Source organism: Protopterus annectens, chromosome 4.part1 (genome assembly GCF_019279795.1).
Source record: "Protopterus annectens isolate FY-2018-M chromosome 4.part1, PAN1.0, whole genome shotgun sequence".
Classification (NCBI taxonomy): Eukaryota; Metazoa; Chordata; order Ceratodontiformes; family Protopteridae; genus Protopterus; species Protopterus annectens.
The window spans coordinates 528,563,807-528,578,279 of record NC_056734.1 but is presented as its reverse complement, the minus strand read 5'-3'; the positions used below and the strand labels follow the sequence as shown (position 1 = coordinate 528,578,279).

The 14,473-nt window shown below is 38.4% G+C and overlaps 1 protein-coding gene across 1 annotated transcript in view; it reads left to right on the top strand.

Moving 5' to 3' along the window:
- The window catches only part of LOC122801387 (aquaporin-12-like), a 107,239-nt gene extending 93,457 nt beyond the window's left edge, over positions 1 to 13,782 (top strand). The window contains exon 3 of the mRNA XM_044070909.1: positions 13,058 to 13,782. Within this exon, the coding sequence (XP_043926844.1) occupies positions 13,058 to 13,290 (233 nt within the window). The 3' untranslated portion in view covers positions 13,291 to 13,782. The remainder of the gene's footprint in view (positions 1 to 13,057) is intronic.
- The last annotated feature ends 691 nt before the right edge of the window (positions 13,783 to 14,473 follow it).

The following is a 14,473-nucleotide window of genomic DNA, read 5'->3' as shown; positions in this document are numbered from 1 at the left end:
AGTAGGGGAGGTAATAATGCCAGCAAAAGACACGCAGAAAAGCGACCTCTCCTGAAAGAGCACAAAAACATTAGAAAAGGTCTTGTATATAGCAAATCCAACATGTTATCCATTTCATTATAGCTGAATAATCAGCAACTGAAGAGACCACAAAGGTTCCTCACAAAGACAAAGGGTTGGGAGGGTGGCCTAATGGTTAAGGTGTTTGCCTTACAAACACAAGGTGCAGGGTTTGAATCTCACAAGGGATAATTGGCTAGGCTTAAAATGGCTCGCAAGGGCAGTTAGCTTAGTACTAATCTATGAACCTATGAACCTATAAAAAAATTCAAGGTATTTAGCAGCTATCCTATGTGGATCGTCTGAAATCACTCTCAGTTTATTCTGTTTCATACAGACTACAAAGAGACGATCTCTGCCCTGCATATAAGGTAATCTCTGATCCCGCTTTATTGGAAATACTGCACATCCGGAAGTCAAATGGCACATGGGTTACTCGCTGTAATGACCTAAACCTGGTATGTGACATCAATAGAACCTGCTGGAGGGACAGATTTGTCTCCCAGAGGTTACCACACCTTTGGAATAGATTCCCACTTCACATCAAGCAGAGCACCTCATTGGCCCTGTTCAAACACAATCTGGACGATTGGATGGGTAACCATAAATTCAACCCCAGGGGTTCCACCTGTGTCCCTCTTGGACAGGGGCAATAGGTACTGATCATTGTAACAAGGGTAAAATTTGGCTAGACTTGTAAGGGCCCTCAGGCCATTAGCCTAGTCACTTCCTATGATATTATGATATAGCATAAGTAATTGCCATCCAGTAAAGCAGATGCAAAGTGACTGCAAATGCAATCCATTACAACACTGCTCGACCTTGTCAGATTACACTAAACATCATGGTTGTCATCTTCCAAAATTCAATTCAATTCAATTAGACAATTCTAATGTAGTAAAATCAACAGAACTAAGAAAAAAATAGTTTACATGTGTACTTAGATATGCTAACAATACATGCACTGCAGAAAGAGGCAATTCTAGATACATTGCTACTACTAATAAGAACACTCTTGGTAAAATAAGACTGAAACAATACAAATTTCTTGATCTCTAATCATACCATGACTTAGGAATGGGGTCCATTTCCATCATAGTACTAGAAATCCAAAACATTTGGAGAAATTAAAAAAGAGAGACAATGCAGTTATAGACCTAGGCAATTTAGTGAATAAGTAACTCCCCTTGTATCACTACATATCTGTTAATTTAGGAAAGACTTCTACCCTTCTCAAATGATTACTAAAGACATGCTGTCTCAGACTAAAGAGGTCATCATCCCCCTTGTATCTATCACTACTCAAGCCCATATTAAATACAATGCACCCCTTGGTATGGACATGTCCAAACACCTAACCCAAGTTGAAAAACTACAGTGGTTCCTCACTGAAAAAAAATATTGGGTATGAGCTTTGTAAGTTGCCTAAATATCTAAAAGTCTCACTTCAATTCTGTGTCTCCCACAGACTCCTAAGGGGCAATCTATGCTTGGCCTGAAAAGCCATTAGTGACCAAATCCTCCTTGATGTACTTCATATCCACATGACTAGTAGCAATAATACAAGATCACGGGACCTAAATCTGTATTGCAATATAGATAGAAATTCTTGGCATGATTGATATCAGAATCATAGCAAGGGTGGGGTGAAGGGGGCAGACACCTTGGTGCAAGGAGTTAGGGGGTTTGATCGGGAAGTGCAGCTTCTGCATTCTTTCAGTAACTAGCATTTCCGAATGTCATTACAGAAAGTAAGTTCAGAGCCTTATTGTTGCCTGTGTGGGAAGCTATAGCAAGCAGATTGCTACAGTTTAAAAAGAATATCAAAAGTTTTTTTTTCCCTCATTTGAAGAGCAGAGGGAATGTGTAAGGGGCATGGATCTGGCTTTGAAGAGCTGAGAGGATAGGGATCTGGCTGGGAATACCAAAGTTAGGGAGAGGACTTTTTCTTTTTGCTCATCAAATGAAGATCTGGGAGGATAGGTAGCCAGACTAGAGAATTGCCCTGGGATACTAAATGAGCCAGCTATGGCTCTGATTGATGTCTCTTCCAAAGAATTCCTCACCAATGGAACAAACTCCCATTCTCTCAAAGTCTATCACTGTCTTCAAATCTGATTAGACAAACAGATCGGGGACCAAATATTTCCCACAGGACTAACCAGGCCTAACCCCCTATCCCTTTTGGATAGGGAAGTGACTAGTGGTTTGTACAAGTGGGACTGCTGCTGTTAGGCTTCAAAAGTCTTAATTCGTGTATTGCCTAGTAGCAGCATATGAACCTATAAACCTATGTATTTCATAATTAATCCTAACCTTAATGATCCTTTTAGAGATCATCACCTTACTTGTTTCTGTTTTCAGTTTGCTCTCTTTTTATATCAAAAATATGACTATTATTCTTATAGTTCCTCTCTTGCAAACAATTCCTCTCACTTACCAGTTCACCCTTTTTTAACCTGTTTCTTTCTTCCTTTCTCTCTCTCTCTCTTTTTTTTTTTTTTTTGTAAAACGCATTTTGTCATTTTTCATGTAGGAGTGCTAGAATATGAATTGAATTAACCTGTCATGCATTTATAAGAGCTTGTCAGACACATTCACCAGTTAATTAGTTTCCTTCCTGTTATACTTATATCAACATCAATGCCATTCATTCATGCTTATTAAAAATGGATTCCATGACTTAAACCTGGGATTAAGTGTAATTTCCAGTTGTTACTATGGTTTGGTTATAACCTCAGATTAAGTGTATTTTCCAGTTTTTACTGTGGTTTGGTTATTGTGACAAAGGGGGATACTGCAAACACAGCTGTCTGGAATTTTGTAAATAATTATGTCATTTGTGACTATCAACATGATTTATATAAGATGTTTGTGTTACAAATGTATTAGAACTGTATGCCATGTGTATATCAAACTGCTGGTATGGAAGTGTGTGTTGAAAAGGTTTTTGCAAAGTGCTGTTTGAAATGTAACCACAGTGTGCCCTACTGGAATAGAAAAGAAATGTAGATGCACTATTGTAGCTGTTTAAATGTATATATTTTTAATTTTATTTATTTTTATTTATTACATTTGTTATCAGGGTAGTGTCAGACTGGGCCAGAAGCCCATTTTCAGTGGAGGCCTAGGGAGAAAAGCTCCACATATAGTAATAAAGCTTGCAATAATAATTATTATAATACAGTAGTCAGTGCAGAATGTAAACAGTGTTCACAAGTATACAGAGTCTCAATTACAAACCATTGTAAAGTTAAGTAAAATACGAATTACAAAGACAATGAGCATAAAATAAATTTAAAGACATTATGCATGTATATCAACAGTGATGTAAAGACAGGGAGTTAATTTTTATTCCATATGTATGTACAATATGGCTGGAATCAAAGAATTTCTGTGTGGGCCAGTCCTAATAGCCTTCCTCTTGATTTTAACAGTGGAAACTGGAATACATGAGGTTAACTTCAGAAAAATAGCTGAAATTAAATTACTTTATAGCTATGTAATAAAAGATGGTATCTTTCAGTTTTCAATGAGCTACAGACATAAGGCCTGGACTAGGGAGCTTTCTGTATTGTCTTTGGAGTGAAATAATTACTAGTCTTGAAATGTGGAGGAATGTAATTGTTTTATGACTTCCAGCATCTGACAAAGATCTGAGGTCTATGTATTTTCACAGGTAGATGCTAAATACTGCCATTTTCCAGCAGTGGGGATTTTACCTGGGATAGAGTCAGATGACAAGAAATAATGTCATTCTGCAAACTATGTCAGCAGTAATATTTGAGATACTAATTTGAAAAGTCTCTTAGAGAGACAAGGCATTCTGCATTCTGTCTTGGACCTTACAAGAACCATTCACCACAACATCTGCCTTGTCTTATAAGTATGTTTCTAGGGAATAGTATAATTCTCGTAGATATAATGTCGCAGTGGTGCAGCGGTTAGCATTGTCACCTCACAGCAAGAGGTTCTCTCATTTGAATCTCGGTTGGAGCACCTTCTGTGTGGAGTCTGCATGTCCTCCCCGTGGTCGAGTGATGTTAAAAGGTGTGTGCATGAATGGGTGTGCCTTCATTGAAGTTTGGGCATCGGGCTGGCACCTTGGCACCGTAAAAATCCACTGCCAATCATTAGTGGATCGGAGTTTTGCTGTAGTGACCCCCTAACCAGGAAAAGCCAAAAGACATTACTATTTTATAGTCAGGAATATAGCAAAGCTTAGTTTAGATACTTTTCTTTCTTTATTTGAGACTGTCCTGCAATGTTATTTTAAATATTTTCTGTGATTTTGAACTCTGATGTCACTGTGATTATATATTGAGTATTTTCTTGTTATTTTATTATTTACTATTAAATATATTTAAACCTTTTATTGTGGCTGATCTGTCTAGAGATATTTAAGTTTTGAGAGTACTTGCATATTTATTTGGTGACACTGTGTGGGCCACTCCTAATAGCTTTGCTCTTGGTCAAACTACTATTTGTATTAATATTAATATTACACAGTAAGATTGGACACCCTTTGTTAAGGGCTGTAAAGTAGCTGATAAGGAGTTGGCTGGTTGCAGTGACAACTACCTTATAATCTGGGCAAAAGGGGGCATAGCGAGTAAACCTGTGCCACCCTTTCCCAGGTGTGTATGTGTGTGTGTGTGTGTGTGTGTGTGTGTGTGTGTGTGTGTGTGTGTGTGTGTGTGTGTAAATCAAACTTCAAAGAGTGTGTGTGTATGTCAGCTACCTGGGCAGGGACATGAAGCATTGGTTGGACAGGGAGGGTGCTGAAGGTCTTGGCTTGGCCACTCAGCTGAGATCTCAACTTTACAGCTGTGCCAGTGGGGAGTCTTATTGGAGATCTGGAAAAGAGGGAGAAACCAGCCCCGGACTGACTGTGGTCTCTGTGTGCTCTTAAGGGAAATTGCACTTGATGCAGAGAATGGCATCTGGAAATACTGTGTGTACCTGTCATACTCACAATGTATGTCCCCCACTGTTGCCAATGTTGGGGATTGAGGCTTCTTGATTACTGGTCCAGTGGTGGGTCATCACAGTTATAACCTGGGATTTAGTGAAATTTCCAGTTGTTACTATGGTGTGGTTATAACCGTATGTTGCTTTTATGTACAAGCAAAATTGAAACAAATGTGGAACACAGAGTGATGAAACTAGCGTGAAAGATTTGCAAGGCAAAATACAATTTACAACAAATTAGCACTCTAGCCTAAAATACCAAATTCCACAAAAGTTAATTTTCTCTTGTAATATGACACAACATGCTTTGGTATTTTATTGTAAGTTGCCTTGAAAATTAAAAATATGTGCCCTTGCACATTTTTTTTTAAATAAAACCTTTGACATAAGGTTTAAAAACCTGCATGACTCTATTGTTTGTGAAGCACCTTACCTTTCATTACAAACATCATATTTATCAATGATGAAATAGTACTTACACACTGAAACAGAATATAGAAGTTACATTTCACAGGAAATAGTTTATTTTGCAAATGTAAACTACCTCTACTTCAATGAGCAGTGGCTTAGGTGAGCTTAGGTAACCATGTAGTTAGTGAATGAATGCATAGTTAATGGAAAGGAGATGTAACTCTTACCTTTGTTCCCAACTCCATGCTCAGGGTTAAAAAGGAGACCAGTAACAGTGGTGGCAAGGAATTCATATATTTGAATTAACCGGCATAAAAGTTAACAATATCCAAGAATCAGAGTTAAAGGAAAACTTTATCCTCTCCTACAGTTTAACTCAACTTCCCCCTACAATATGTTTCTGTGTAGGTGCCTCAAGCCTGCTTGTACTTTATAAAACTTTTGATTTCCTCACTTTGGTATCAAAGGAAGGGAAAGGCCACCCACATTTTTAAGCTTAATTTCTCACATAAATTGCAGAAGAATTTGTCTACACGTACATGACATACCACAGACACAGATAAATGTGTAGTCAGGAGCTCAGGCTGCTGTAATCAAGACAGAGAGGTGTAAAACTGTTTGCCATTGTCTTTATTGCAGAGGAAGAGAACATACACTGATTCACAGCACCTTCCAATGTAACCATGCTTTCATAGCAAAACAGAGCAATTAGATCAGTCATTGGTTCAAAGGCAGTTGTCACCTGTTTTGACAAATTTACATAAGCAGCATCACAGTATTGAAATGCTAAGCTTTAAATTTTAAATGCTTGCTTATACTACTTTGCATTTTAAGATGACTTGAATATAGTGTCAGATATATGTGACTTTTACAGAAAAGTCAGCAAATATTTTTTCTTGTAATTCTTGTAAAGTATCAGCACATTTACCAAAGTGTAGGGGGGAGGGGTTGTCAATTCATCTTGGACTACAAAAAGATACTGTGAACAAAGGTCTGCAAATTAACAACTGTTTTGGTTGCAGCTGTATAATTCTTAGTATACTATAAAACAAACCCTAAGACACACACACAAACGAGGGTCATTCAAGAAATAAAAGAAGCAGCCCTGTTACAGATAGTACATAAGATGACATTGACTGATACTAGTCACATTGTATGTTAATGGAATGGGAATACACCACTACTTTCTTATGTCTAGTATGGCTCATATAAAGCAGACTTGAATGAATTATGGGAAAGAGAAAGACTTGAAGAAAAATAAGATCACACTAATATGTCAAGCCTCATTGACTGCCATTTTGCAGAAAACATATTTAAATTCTGTAAGAAGAAGCCAGAGTGATTTTGAGATGTTCAAATAACTCAGAAAACAAATATAGAATGAAAAAATAGATTGTTTTAGTTATAAGGCAGAGTTTCCTTTAACAGGATCTGCTGATGTCTGTAACTTACATGACTAGCACACTGTGATTATAAAAACTAAAACATGCACAGGTATTGTAGATAAATTTATCAGTGCATCCATAATCACTTTGACACTTAGGTTACCTACAAATAAGATATATCAAGAAATATCCTTAAAGCTCTGCAGTTAATTTGGGGTTTAAAGTTTCATAGATGACTGACCTAGTTAATGTCAATTCTTTGATTTAAAAAAATCTTGGAAAACAAATGGAAAAAATGTTGGCATGCTCCCAGTCCTAACCACTGAAATACCTGAATTTTAGTTTTCTGATAAATAGCTACTTTAAGATGAAAAAAGTAAAAGCAGATGACAGGAAATTCAGTTCTTTAAACAGAATTTAGAGCATCACAGAGCTGGTATATAGTGAAAGTAAAAAAGTGAAAAATAGCTGTGCAGAAAAGGATACCAATTTTGAAAAAAAAATTCTTTAACACTATATATCCCAAATACCGTCCACCTTGGGGTTATTCATACACAAAATATAAATGTTAAAAATGACCATGGGAATCTAAGGTGAGGCTTCTTACGATCCTCACAAATCAATAGCCTTGAAAGTAACTATGAACCTATGACCATATTGAGTAATCCTTGGCTCAGTCTTCTAACAGGAAAGTGTTGCAGGAGAAACAGCACAACAGATAACATGGACTTTGTCTGTTTCTCTCCATCTGCTATTAATTGTTGGTTTGTTACTGCTTCATCCTGGATAATGTACCTGCACATGATTCTAAATGTGTGTGAATGCACCTTTTTTTGGGCTTCATCAACTTTATTAGTTGACATCACTTCTCTAAAGTGATGTCTTCAAATCAGTCATTATTTTACCCCGTAGATTTATGTTACATTTAAGCTCACACCCATAAGTATTAAACTGTATCATTTAATGAATCAAAGTATTTGGGTCCATCTTTTGTGATTATTTAACTCTAACTGGAAATACCGGTAACATTTTATCTCTTTATTCCTTACTTGTTTAATCTCTTATTTAATCTTCATCATCAGAGCAATTCTGGCCTACAGAGATTTGATCATTTTTAATCTGTACTTTTTGGTAGTCCAAAATAATCTTGCTAGTCTTAATTCATCAACTGAGTTTAATATCTCAACAGTAAATGAGTGAGGTAGCACTGAAGGTTCCTTTGGTTTATTCAGCAATGACCGCAGCCTATCCTTGTCTTCAAACTGTAGTTTGGAGGAATGTAAAAGACATATTTCTTGATTTTCTTTCACAGATACAATGGCTATTGCCAGCTCTGTGTCTGTAATCAAGAAACACACTTGTTTTGGCATCTGTTTTATTTTTTTCATTTAGTTGTTTATGCTCAAATCACAGCCTCCTTTCCAAAATAGACTTGCAAGTTTAAAGCATTCAGCATGTCATCAGAAGTCAGTAAAAGAGCATGGGTCTAGATGTGCTCCCCTTCATTTGCTTTACACAACAATCCATGATCCCTTCTCACCATGTTTTACTGTTATAATTTTTAATGGATTTCTTCCATTAGCTGTAACTGTTCCACCATTAATGGAGCCACAATGTGTACTATAACTAGCAGAGTTTATTGTGTTTAATCATACCAGTGCTGACTTTACCTCTGTACCAATACACTGAGTATAATTACTTTACATCTTTCTTATTATTTTCAGCTATTGTAGACAAGAGTTAGTGCTATAATTTCCTGCATATTGAGGTTGACTGAGGTAATGTATCATCCTACCTGAATACTGATGTTTTCTTTCCTGCTTGTCTTACATGGATGAATAACTATAATCAGTACTCTTTGCACACAGCAGCCAAGAGGTGCACTGTGTGATCCTTCTTCCTAAAAACTACAAAAGCTGCATTGAGGAGTTGTCCGATCTTGTAGCCCAGGCAGGTATGACCCTAGCCCTGAGTAGCATCCTGCCATCACCCAGAATGATACCACAGTACAAGGACAAAATGATTGACTTCAACAATTGGCTAAGCTTCTGGTGTCATTCTAAGGGGATCCAGTATCTGTCTGCCTGGGATGACATGATCGACAGACCACGATGCTTTGCCAGAGATGGCCTGCACTTGTCACCCCTGGGATTCCGGATACTGGCTAAGGCTCTAGCCACCCCTATAGTGCCTTTTTTAGGCAAGGTTCAAATGACAAATTCACCACCCTAACAGGTACAGGCAAGAAGAATCTGAGGGTATTGCTACTCAATGCTAGAAGTCTAAACTTCAAAATGCACTCTCTCGAGGCACTCCTTAAAATAGAGAACATTGACATCTGTGCAGTGACAGAGACCTGGTTCAAGGCTCCAGAGAGTACCCCTGCATTACCAGGCTATAATTCATAAAACACCTTTTGGCCACCTAACCTGGACCGAAACACTAAAGGCGGAGGCGTGTCCATATTCATTAAGGATATCCACACATCTAGGCTAGTTGCTCAGCATAATGCATCTGAGATTATCCAAGTGCAACTAACTTTGGGGAAGACCGCAATCCAAATTGTAGCTCGCTACAGATCCCCACCATGCCCCAGGATTCCCACTCCTCATTTCTTAATACACTGGAAAATATTAGGGTACAACCTAACACCCTAATAATGGGTGATTTCAACTACTCTACCATTAACTGGGAAAACTACTCATGTACCAACTCTTGTGCTCAACGTTTTCTGGAATTCATAAATTCCAATGCCATGGATCAACTTATCCATACCCCCACCAGGGGCAGCAATATCCTAGACCTGGTTATTACCAATATGGGCAACCGGTGCTCCACACCAGAGGTCAATTCCTCGTTGGTCAGATCCGACCATAAGCTAATCACCCTAGACATCCACATCCCTCCCCCACCCCCCATTAGGGAAATCACAGTAAAAAATTTCTCCAAAGCCAACTTCACGCTTCTTAAGACAGAAGTGGCAAACTTCACGACACCCATGCTGACGGACAATAGAGGTATGACTGCTGAATCCTACACAAATGCACTTTATAAGCACTTACATGAGTGCATGGATCGTGCAATCCCTAACAGAACCAAAATGCTATCCTCCAAAAAAAGGAAGCCAATCTGGCGGTCCCCTGCCATAAACAAACTCTACAACAGAAGAAAGAAACTGTTGCAAAAAAGAGTAAAATCCCATGATTGGAGAAACTCCCTGGACAGCTTCAGTAAGAAGCTGAGATCCTTCATAAAATACTCCAAAGCTAGTTATGAAAACAAAATCGCCACTGACTCTAAAGACAACCACAAAGCATTCTATAGCTATGTCAAGAATCTCAATGGCAACACTCAGATCTGCTCTCAGTTACAGCACAATCTGGTGGTCCCCTGCCATAAACAAACTCTACAACAGAAGAGAGAAACTGTTGCAAAAAAGAGTAAAATCCCATGATTGGAGAAACTCCCTGGACAGCTTCAGTAAGAAGCTGAGATCCTTCATAAAATCCTCCAAAGCTAGTTATGAAAACAAAATTGCCACTGACTCTAAAGATAACCACAAAGCATTCTATAGCTGTGTCAAGAATCTCAATGGCAACACTCAGATCTGCTCTCAGTTACAGCACAATGGCACTACATATACAGAACCAATGGATATTGCCAACATCCTGGCAGATAAGTTCAGTGCTAACTTTACCCCTCTGTCATCCCCTAAAGGGCCTATCTCTATACCAGAAGAATGCAAAGTTCCTGTAATCATGGCTGCACAGGTAGAAAACACACTATCCAAAGCCAAGAACACAGCATCCATGGGACCTGACGACATCCTAGGCTGTGTTCTACATGAACTACAGAATGAACTGGCACCCCACCTAAGTACCATGTTCAATTATAGCCTCACCTCAGGCTATGTGCCCACTGAATGGCGAACCATGACAGTTATCCCACTCCACAAAGGGGGAGCCACCACAGACCCCGGAAACTACTGCCCCATTAGCCTAACGAGCCTAGTCTGCAAGGTTATGGAGCATATCATCATGGAACTTATAAACAATGACAATGGTAATCTCCAAACTCAGGACCCCATCCAGTTCAGGTTTGTAAAAGGCAGATCATGTCTCCTAAACCTGATAGACTTCTTTGAAGCAGTCACCAAAGCCGTAGATGAGGGTAAGGTGGTTCACACAGCCTATCTAGATCTCGCCAAGGCTTTTGACACCATCCCCCACTCTGGAATTATAAATAAACTCACTAAACTAGGTATAAATCCCTATGTCACAAGATGGGTTGCCAACTGGCTCACTGACAGAACCCACACTGTGAAAGTAGCAGACTCCAAATCCAGCTTCAGACCAGTGACAAGTGGAGTACCACAGGGTTCCGTCCTGGGTCCTCTCCTGTTTGGTATCTACTTCTCTGAAGTACAGGCCAACACAGAAGGTCTTTGGCTAATGAAGTTTGCAGATGACTGCAAACTAGGAGCCATAATCAAAACTCCAAAAGATGTGGACATCCTACAAAAGGGCCTTGCTGAGACAGATGCCTGGTGTCAAAGCCATGGCCTCAAGCTCAATGCCAAAAAGTGCATTGTCATTCCTTTTGGTAAAAACTCAGTACCCATGAACTACCACATAGGTGGTAGTCTACTTAACACCGAAAGTGTGATAAGAGACCTTGGGACACAGGTGGACAGTAGTCTCTCCTTTGATAATCACATCGCCACAGTAGTCAGGAAATCCTTCTGTGTGGCACACCTCATCACAAAAGGTTTCTCATCCAGGAAAAAAGAGGTCATTGTTCCCCTCTACTCGTAACTCATTAGACTCATTATAGAGTACAATGCCCCTTTTGGTATGTACCTCACAAGACATCTACAACAACTGGAAAGGCCACAGAAATACCTCACAAAGAGGATTACCAGCCTCAAAGAGATGCCCTATGCAGACCGTCTCAAAAAACTGCAGCTTTACTCCGTTGCATATCGCCTACTCAGAGGCGATCTCTGCCTAACACACAAAGCTATATCAAACCCAGAGCTTTTAGACATGCTCCACTTAAAGAAATCCCAATCCCTACGAGCTACACGCTCTAGGGACCTAAACCTTGTCACCACAATAAACAGAACATGCTGGAGGGATAGATTCCTGTCCCAGAGATTTCCCATACTCTGGAACAAACTACCTATCTATATCAAACAAAGCTCCTCATTAGCACTGTTCAAGAAAAATCTTGATGATTGGATGGGAGATAGGAAATTCACCCCGGGGATCACTTCTGTGGCTCTGCTCGATAGTGGCACAGGAAAATAATTTTCTTGGGTGGCAAAAGCCAGGGTACCTTTGGCTAGGCTTATATAGGCCCTAGGGCCAATAGCCTAGTACCTACCTATGAACCTATGAAAAATCATTTCCCATTTCTTTGACCTTTTCCCTTAATAGAGCTTTTCTTACAAGCTGTAAATGCACTATTGTGGAAGATTGTCTTACATACAGCATTTTCACATTGCGACATTAATAGTGAAACAACAAAATCGGAACTTTGAATAAGTGAAACCAGTCATCTTATAAGATGATCCAACTTTTCCTCAGTCCTAGAGGAACCGATGGACCGATAATTTTTCCAACTAATTCTCAGTTCAGCTCCTTAAAGATAGCAAATTCAGCTTCCTCAGTGCTTTCCTTGTAAAGAGGTGGAGGCCATCCAGGTTTATATATATATATATATATATATATATATATATATATATATATATATATATATATATATATCTTTTTTTTACTTATACATTATGCACAGCATTTTATAAATACACCACGTACTGCTCTGTATGTACTGTATATTGAGTGTCATTGTTTCTTATGACAAACGGTGAATGATGCCTACTAAACACATCTCTAACTATATGTATAATGACAGATATGTTATTTGGGAAGCCTGGTGATGTCTTACTCTCTGCCTTTCATGAAAAAAAACAGCCTCTCATTGGATTACCCATTTAATGTGCAGCATTAAGAATTAAATAAATGGACTCTCAGTTGTGCTGGAATTGAATCTATAGAATATGAATATTTTCTTAAAGGTGAGGCAAAACAAAACTTGAATTATGTTCAAGTACCAAAACTCTAGTACTCTGTGTGAGAATTATGTACTGTTTACAACTTTTAGATGTATAGAGCATTAGTTAAAATTTAGTTGTGCTTTAATGCAGTTTCATTTTTTTTCCATTTAAGGAATGCTGGTCGCCCTTTTCTTATACAATGGGAAAATTCCCAGGCTATTTCAGAAGAACATGTTATATTCAGAGAAGGCAAAATACAAAATTCCAAAAGGGAAATCAGTACAGGGATCTGCAGACAGCAAGTCCAAGACACAGCAAAATGTATCAGGAAAGAATAATTCCACTATGCCAGAATCTGCCAGCACCAAGTCCGAATCTGTAAAAAAGGCCGAAAAGTGTGAATGATGGAAACATAGTTGTTAAAGGTGCTGCTTCAGATCTGAAATCAAATTCTCAAGAGCTGGCCATCGATAGAATGGCAAAAACCACTGTCCTTGATTTAAGACATGGAGATAGAGAGAGATAGTGTTGAGTGAAGTTTACTTTAAATGGCTGTGGAGCTACAGCAGTCTTATATACGTACATACATAGAGTTACATATTATTATTATTTAATTGAATATACTGTATTGTCTTCTTCTAGCTTTGAACCTGCTTTACAATATTTTGTAAAATGAGGTAACTGCAAAGCTTATTTTCATTCAATGTGTGTGCATCAAGTTTCACATCAGAACAAATTTCAAAGGCATTTGTGGAATTATCACAGGTGTCCACTGAAAGTGTGTTGCATCACAAAATATGTGTTAAATCACCTAGCAGGAGGTGAAACCAACATAATATCAATATTAGCAAGACATTCAAAAACATTATTAGGCAAGCAATAAATACAGTTTGTTTATTTCTGCATATCATTTTGGTATATAAGGGGTTAAAGCTCATTAATTAAGGGGTTATTTTGTCCCCTACAAGTTATTCTGTCTGACAACCTGATATCCATGGAATTCCCACAATGCCACCCCTGTGGTGCACACTTATTCCCATATGCTTGCTGAATGTGACAGGCTATGTGTGATGTACAGTTTGGAGGACATGCATGTCTTGTAACATGGAACAAATGGGCTGATTGGATCTTGGTAGTAGAGCCATCAAGCAGGGTCATTTGAGCATGAAAAAATGGACAGGCGCAACAGTACCTTTCTTATTAAAAAAAAAACACCCTTAATACCATAAGCTAAGCTTTCAAAGTTTTAAGTTAAGACTACTCCACCCCCTCCAAAAAAAGAAATGTGGTTTATTATCTTGTATTGATACAACTTCAGGGTTGTCTAATATTAATATTCACTTGCGTTTATTATCATTTTATGACAAGCTTTAGGTAGGGGAGTTTAGAGGTATGGCAATACCTCTACACACACCTATTCTACTAATTCCCTAACTCCTCTACTGTGACCACCAGTCAGACAGATAGACACATGCACACGCACACACACACACACACACACACACTCACATATATATATATATATATATATATATATATACACACATACACACATACACACACATATATATATATATATATATATATA